The following is an 8242-nucleotide window of genomic DNA, read 5'->3' on the forward strand; positions in this document are numbered from 1 at the left end:
TTTGATTATATAGCTTACCACTAAGCTTCCTGAGTAACTTGACAAATAGCACAACACATAAGAGGAGTTTTCTGGTGATAGTTTCTAAAAGTCCTCTGAATAATCTCTAACCCATTGTGTGTCCACTTGTTCAGAATACTGCCTTATAAGGAATTACACCTGTCTCAACTACCCTGCTGACATCTTATAGACCAAACAGACACTGATAAAGAAAGGACACTTTCCATTTCTTTTTGCCTTTCTTTCATTCAGAAACTATGATCTGCTGTATCTCAATAGGCTGAAATCCACGGACTGCAGATGGGGTAGTGAAAAAAGTGTTAGGCAGTTCCCCAGGGCTGATGGAGCCAGAGTCACTTTGCACTGAGCCTCCACTGTTCTCAAACTGGGAGATTTTCTTTTTGATCATCTTTCTCTCCTTGGCTCTGCGATTCTGAAACCAGATTTTCACCTGAAACACAAGATGATTTATATTTAACTTTGCAACATACTTTATGCAATTAATATAGTGATTGCTGATACTTTACATGGTCTTTAGCATTTATAAAACCCTCTCATGCACATCACTTCATTTGAGTCTCACAATGACTTGTAAAGTATGTCCATTCAACAATTTTTTTTAAAAAGCTGAGGATGAGAGAGGGCAAGTGCCTTGCATGAAATGAAGCAGATCAATTATAGGGCTACTGATTGAATGCAGTGCTTTTTATATCCTACCTCATCTACTTCCTCTGCTGTACTAGTAGAAATAAATAATAATAGAGTGACAGATGCTGAGGTCTGTCAATAAGAGGGAGGGATTGAAATAGCAAAAGTGAAAAGGTTAATGAAACAAAACCATGTAAATAGGATCATGAAATACCACATATTTTTTGTTGGAGATGAAGACCAGAATGATGTTAATGTGCCTATATGCAGTTGAAATGCAGACTGCATGTGATAAGGAATGGAATTGATAATTCTAGAATTCTGTGACTCCAGGAATACTCCTAGACTTAAACAAAAAATTATCAGGTAGTTTTATATTTCAAAGTCTGAACAAATGAAAACTGTTGATCCTTGCTATAATTTAATCTTCCTGTAGTACCCATAGTAAACTAAATTTGAGGCAAGTCTCATAGGATTATGTAGACCATAGAAGATTAAATTTACTATCCTAAAAAACAGAAAAACACGGTACAGGTAGCAGCATTGGCATTCGGTTACACTTGTAGTTTGACTGATAGGAACCATATAACTGCCACTGTTGCCAAATCTCCACTTCACATACCGGTGAGGAACCAGATCAAGGTTTTGACTTGATTGATGAATTCTACTGAAGTTGTAATCCCTCTCTACCTCCTATGACCCCATCCCTTATTTCCATGCCCACACAGTGTCCATCACATTCATTAGTTAATGAACACAATGCCCAATGAGACTAAAAGAGGAGGTCCAATAGGATGAATATGGCCTTTAGGAGAACTTAGAGAATGTCTTGGCCCTCCATTTTGCTTCCAACCCAGTTTACAGACATTCCCCAAATCTCAGCCTATTGAAATGATTCTATGGGACACGTTGGATGTCCTTTTGGATACCTGTCTCTCAGAAAGGCCCAGGTTAACTGCCAGCTCTGACTTTCTCCGGATGGTGATGTATCTATTGCAGTGGAATTCCTTTTCCAACTCCAGCCTTTGGTGATCTGTATAAACCACACGATACTTTTCTTTTGTCCTGGTTTTCCCTGTTGGTGGAGAAAGCATTACACTTAATATTTGTTTATTAGATCATTATAGTTACACATAGCAATTGTGTTCTTTCTGACAAAATCAGATATGCATGGAATTTGATTTATTGCATTTCAGTTCCAATATTCCTCTTTCCTTCCATTCATCCCTTACCCTATTCTCTTTCCTCTACTCTACTGATCTTCCTTTTATTCATCTATTTATTTATTTTTGATTGGTGCTTTCTACATATACATAAAGGTTAAATTCCCTATGGCATATTTCTATATGCACGTAATGTGATTTTGTTAAAGTCATTCCACATTTCCTCCCTTTTTCCATCCCTCCTTCCTCACTCTCAATCTCCTTCTTCTACTCCACTGATCTTTTCCAGATTTTAATATTATCCTGCTTCTTTGGAGATTATTTTGGTTGAAGGAATCACAGCTACTCTTTGCACCCTTATCAGTTATTTTAAGATATAGAACACGTATATTTTCAAACCAATAAGTCTTAAGTCCATTTCTCCATTAAGTACATTCCCATTTGTGGCTATGATATCAATACCTGTATGCTCATCTATATGAATCTGTCTAGATGTAGATATAGACATGTCTTTCTGTTTATGTGGGTTTCTGTAGACATATACATATCCAATACCCCCTAATGTTTCTCCTAAAATGATCAGTGAAATCACAATCATTCTACCATTGACCTACTGTTATAGTAAAGCATTTAAAGATACACTTAACCCATGATTTGCACTTAATCCATGATTTTCATTCCCTTTCCACTCACATATGGGAATTGTATTGGCCAAAACAGTAACACCCATTATTCATTACCCTTTATGCAGTCCTTTCATACTGTTTCCTATTAAGCTTCTTTTTATTTTTTATTTTTTATTTATTTTTTTTAAATTGTTTATGAATTTTTATTTTATTTATTTATTTATTTTCAATATTTATTTTTTAGTTATTGGTGGACACAACATCTTTGTTTATATGTGGTGCTGGGGATCGAACCCGGGCCGCACGCATGCCAGGCGAGCGCGCTACCGCTTGAGCCACATCCCCAGCCCCTTAAGCTTCTTTTTAAAAAATATTTTTTAGTTGTAGTTGGACACAATACCTTTATTTATTTATTTTTATGTGGTGCTGAGGATCAAACCCAGGGCCTTGCATGTGCTAAGTGAGTGCTCTACCGCTGAACCACAACCCCAGCCCTCCTATTAAGCTTCTTACCTACCCTCTTGAATTATGTAGAACCTGTCTTATTCCTTTTGTACAGATAAGAAATCTGAGGTAAGTAAGTGAGTATGTGCTAGTGAGCTGAAGAGTAGGGACCTGAGCACATACTTTGGAATCCCAGTTTAGTGTGATAAATGTTATTCCCAGTTTAAACATGCTGGGAAGTATAAGAATGGCCCAAGAATGGCAAACTGTTCTGGGATCTAGACATTATAGTTACATATACTACCTAGACAGAATTTGATTTGGATAGTAATTTTAAAGGAACATTTATTTTCACTAAGTAAATTCTGTTTCCACACAGCTTCTACTGCCTATTAGAAAAAAAAAATAGTTCCCTCCCCAAGGGAGTCTTAAGCTAATTTTTATTCCTAAGTGGATAGTGAATGGGGAAAGAGGAGGTATTGACTTAAGTAGAATAAGGTGAGTATTTCATGTCCTTTTCAAGGATATCCAAACATTTGCTTTGTGTTACAACATTTAACTAATTTCTCATGCCCTCCTTCAAATAGAGCTTTATTCCTCCTTTCAAATTTTTCAAAGGTGATTAGGAAGTTTCCCTTTCTTTTCAGTTTCTCTAACCTCCTCTATTTCTCTGTGGCTTTTAGAAACTCCTTCTGATCTTCCCTGGTTGTTTTTGATGTGAGGTTTTGGGGGGCATCTGTAGGACAAAGACTTCTTTAAAGTGGTTCCCTAAACTCTATTGAGGTGTTAAGATGAAGCACAAGCCTAACAAAGGAGCTACATAGCAACAGATCCCATCCCTAACCCTCTTTACATTCAGGAACACCAACCAATTGGTTTGGAATTTACAAGCCCTAAACAAATGTCAGACACCCTTTCATCTTCAGAAAAAAAACCGTGAATGTAGAAACAAATTCTAGTCAAGAAATCTATGTTTAGATTTACTAATTTAAACTAAATGGCTGAATAACTCATGGACTGAAGAACTGAACAAAATTTCCCCCCTTGAAAATGGAAAATGATGAGTACTAGTCAGTTAACCTTTCAAAGGCCCAATTTTGAGTTGTTTTCTGAATCCAAACAGAAACCTAGGAAATCAGGGGTCTGGCTTTGGTGTTTCAAAGACAAAGGTATATTTAGAACACAAAGGGAGAACCTGAGGTTTAATTTATTTTCAGAACCTTGAATCTTGGAATCAAAATATACCTTTGAGGAGATATTTCCTAAAGTCCTTCATAATCCCAAAGTTGCTGAGTGTTTAAATTCTAATTTGAGGCACAGAGGTTAAAATTCAACTTGTATGTGTCTGTTTTCTGCTCTTTGATAATCAGTAAATATAACCAGACTTCAAGAACTCTGGAAAGATTGCTGTCCTTCCCCACCCCCATTGGTCATAAATTCCCCTCTTGCAGCTTCTTCTGAGGACAATAAAGTCAAGACCAGGCCTCTTTATTTGCCATGAAAATCCTCACCCTTTCCGGCAATATAACCCCTGAAGAAAGGAGGGATGAGGAAGAGCCTGGATGCATATCAAAGCTAAACAAAGTGTTAAAAAGGGTCTGTATCCCCAATCTGACAGATAAGACCCAAACCCCCACAATGATATAGCTCAGGGGAATATACTAACTGCACAGTTTACAAAGAGATATAAATTCAAATATCCTGGTGCACTTCTTGTGTCTCCTTCCCCAAACTGCCTCTTTCCCATTGCCTCTTTCCCTTAAACAATTGAAGGAGATTTAAACACTTTCTGGTAGAGCATTATGTCTATATCTGAAACCCAACACCAACAAAGCACTAAGAGTACTTGCTTTTATTGTTCAAGCTATTCTCTTCTTCCAGAGAGAATGGCATTTCTAAGGGTGTGGGACTCCTTTCTCAGCTGCTACTGTGAATTAATTCAGCAAAGGAACACAAGTTTAAGATTTATGAAAGAGCTACTTCCATCCCTCTGTGGTGAGGATTTCATTGCTTCTTCCCCAAAGACTCTGACAAACCTCTATAGCTCAAGATGGATGAAATCCTTCCCATCATCCACAGAATTTGCAAGCAAATGTCATCATATATGATGACTCATTATCACCCTAAACGAAGTTAAAAATGGTTCTTATTTGAGAGATTGGCTATGAAAGTGCTGTTAGGCATAAAAGCACTCTGCAAACCTAGGGGTGATGATGATGATGATGATGGCAGTGGGGATAAAGATGATGAAAAGCAATTTTCTTTGGCAGGGAGTTCTTTGTAACTGACCCCGCCATGATGACTTTTCAGCTAATGGCAATTCTTCACTGCCTTTAGATAAAATTGTATCCAAATTCATTTTTAAAAGTTGTCCAAGGAAATAAGCAAAATCAGCAAAGATAACAATAAGCCTCAAGAAGTACAAAGCAATTTAGTTTATGAAGTGTCCTAACTGAATAAAATCTTTTAAGCATAACTTCCTCGGTGTTTGTTGAGTGGCTTAATCAGAATCAATCAAAATTAACTAATTTAATTTTCCTTTCTTTCTTTCCCACCCCTACCAAGAAAGCCTCTCTCCAGCCCCAGTTAGGTTATCACCTTGCCAAATAGGACCACAACTCTGAATAAAAGAGAAGAATGAAAAAATAATTCCTTGCTCTATTGCACTGACAGTGTTTAAAATATGAAAATGCATGAAAATCCTTAACTTCCCATACTTTTCTGTCAAATTCTTTTCATGTATTCTTCAAACTGAGATATATATTGGAGTAGACTACTTAAAGAACTATGTAGACATAAAAATATCTTACTTTTAAATCACATCACCTAGGGGACAACAATTTACTCTGTCAGTCCCTTTGCTCTCATTAGAAAATCAAATGCTATAATGTTCCTAATATGTATATTTTTCTTTCTTTAATGTAATTCTATTTAAAACATACTTCAGTAATTAAAAAACTTTCATTTGATTACATGAATTCAGGGTGGGGTTACTTCCATTTTGTAGTTTATTTATTTTCCTCTCATCCACAAACCATATGTTATCCCACAATCCCACAGAATGAATTGGAAAATTTAGGAGGATCTGACTCATCCATTCATTTAACAAATATTCTAACACCCACCATGTGCTCAGCATATCATAAATGGGTGCATTTTGGTCCAGAATGGTCCAAAGAGGTAATAAGCTTAATTTTTTCTGATGTCCATGGCTCAGTGGTTCTGTGAATTTCTAGAAATTATGTGAAACAACTGTTGTGTGTGTGTGTGTGTGTGTGTGTGTGCTGGTGTGTTTTGTGCATTTTCTGGGTGGAAAGAATCCATATTTTCATCATATTCTTAAATTATTGCTGAATATGCACCATGGGCTGTAAGACAAAAGGGCAGTTTTCACTTATAAGACATTAAAATGAAACGAAGGATGAATTTAATAGAGCTTTATCTATAGGACAGGTTGCCAAGAGTCAGAGGGGTTCCAATGTCATTCAATTTCAAACCTCTCATAGAAATTGGAGAGAAAATCTTGTGAAGGTGGATTGTAAAGTCAGGTTTGTGTGTTTATTGAATAATGAAAATGCACAGACTAAGGAGGCCCCTTTTCCTGGCACAGAAATGCCCAAGAGAGAAGCTTCAGCTCACAAAAACAAATGCACATGGAAGACTTTTAAGCAGAGAAACTTGTCATATTTCCCTCCTAAACAGAAAATTCATGGCTCAAGGCAATTTTCTTATCTTGTTTTTTTTTTTCATTGTTCTCTATTTCAAACAACATGCCAATGATGCTCCTCCTCTAAAGCATTTCAAAACATTCTGAACTGCAAGCAGCTACTTTCCTGGCTTTTTTTTTTTTTTTGTTTTGTTAGGTTTTAGTGAATGGATGTTAATTACAAGTCTTGAGATTAGATGTAATAACAGCCCTAGGAGTGCTCCACCCTAATCTCATTTTTTATCCTACTTAGCCATCTGACCCACCTGTATTTTATTAAAAATTTGCAGATTTACCCCCCAAAAGCTTTAAACCCAAGGATTTAAACTTTACTTTTAATTTGTGATTACCACCCTGATCCTCTTGGTTAAAAGTCCTCCTAATGTCGAAGTTGGTTCCTTCCCATCCTCCCACCTTTGCTTTTTGGAAGAGAGCGAAAATACAGAACCGCAAAAAGGAGCATAATCATTGTGGACAAATGTTATTGAGATGTCATTTCCTCCCCAGGGGGATGAAAGTGATAGAGTCAAATTTTACTAATTTTCTCTAATGACAAGGAACAAGGGTTGGAATAATAAGGATGTGATAAAAGAACAACCACAGCTGAAAACAAACATCTTCCCCCTCTCACCATCTGAGATTAAAGCAGAACACTCACTTCCCCGCCCTCAGCTCCCTGGAATCGCCCACTGACTTGCTGGGATGTTGTGCCTTCCCACGCATTGTCACTGTCACAGATTTGCATTCAGTCCCGGCGTTGCCTGGATGCCTGCCTGAATAGTGATGAGGGCTTTAGCCACTTAATACTGGGGCTGATAGTCGTGCGCACCTGGCAGGCGTGAGGGTTGTGTTGCGTTTTATATACAGTGCTGTGGCCTTCTCATCTGCCTCAACGCTTCAAAAGAGGGAAAGGATGTTGGAAGAAGGCAATAGGTTTGAGAACAACTCACCTCTGCCAATTTTGGGAAAGGAAGCTTCCTTGAGAGGCCTGGGTAATGAGGCTGCTTTTCCGTCTGAGCCTTCATAGCCAAACAGGAAGGTTCATTGCCAGGCAAGCACCGTGAACCTAAGTTGAGTATCATTAAATTTGTGAGGGGAGCCAGCCTGCTCGTATGGGAAAAGGTGTGGAAATGGAACCCGCAAGCCTCAGTCCCTGAACATTCGGACACCACTACTGTCCTGTGACCTCGTTCACTCGTTGAGACTTTCCGTGCATCTGTTTTCCCATCTGGGCAACTACAGGGTTGGATCCTGATCTTTGTGGCTCAAGATGCCCAAAGTGCACGCGCTCACCCCATTGAGCGATCAGGGTATGGCAAAAAAACACCCATAGGGTAGGTTTAGTTCCACGATTCACATTCAGCAAGATTTGAACCCAAGGGCGCGCATTGAAAGGCATCTAATGGACCAGCCAGTCACGCAGGAGTCGCCTAGCTAAACTCTCCCCGAGAGGCCTGAGAAGTAGGAAGGCGGGCCAACCAAGAGAAGAAGCTAAGAAAGGACAGTGTGCGGACATTCGAATCGATTACTCACCGGTCACCTGCACAGTTTTGCGCATCCATGCATAGGGGCTGTGGCGGCTCCTGCTGGAGGAACTGGCGTCGGCGGTGCCGGAGTCAATGGGGACCAGTGACCCGCTGGCCGAGGCTGGCAGG

The 8242-nt window shown here is 38.7% G+C and overlaps 1 protein-coding gene across 1 annotated transcript in view; it reads right to left on the minus strand.

Moving 5' to 3' along the window:
• Window positions 1-244: 244 nt before the first annotated feature.
• Window positions 245-8242, minus strand: part of Cdx4 (caudal type homeobox 4) — an 8392-nt gene continuing 394 nt past the window's right edge. The window contains 3 exon segments of the mRNA XM_015505850.1: window positions 245-451; window positions 1578-1723; window positions 8121-8242. The exon segment at window positions 8121-8242 is cut by the window's right edge and continues 11 nt beyond it. Of these exon segments, the coding sequence (XP_015361336.1) occupies window positions 245-451; window positions 1578-1723; window positions 8121-8242 (475 nt within the window).

Source organism: Marmota marmota, unplaced genomic scaffold (assembly GCF_001458135.2).
Source record: "Marmota marmota marmota unplaced genomic scaffold, marMar, whole genome shotgun sequence".
NCBI lineage: Eukaryota > Metazoa > Chordata > Mammalia > Rodentia > Sciuridae > Marmota > Marmota marmota.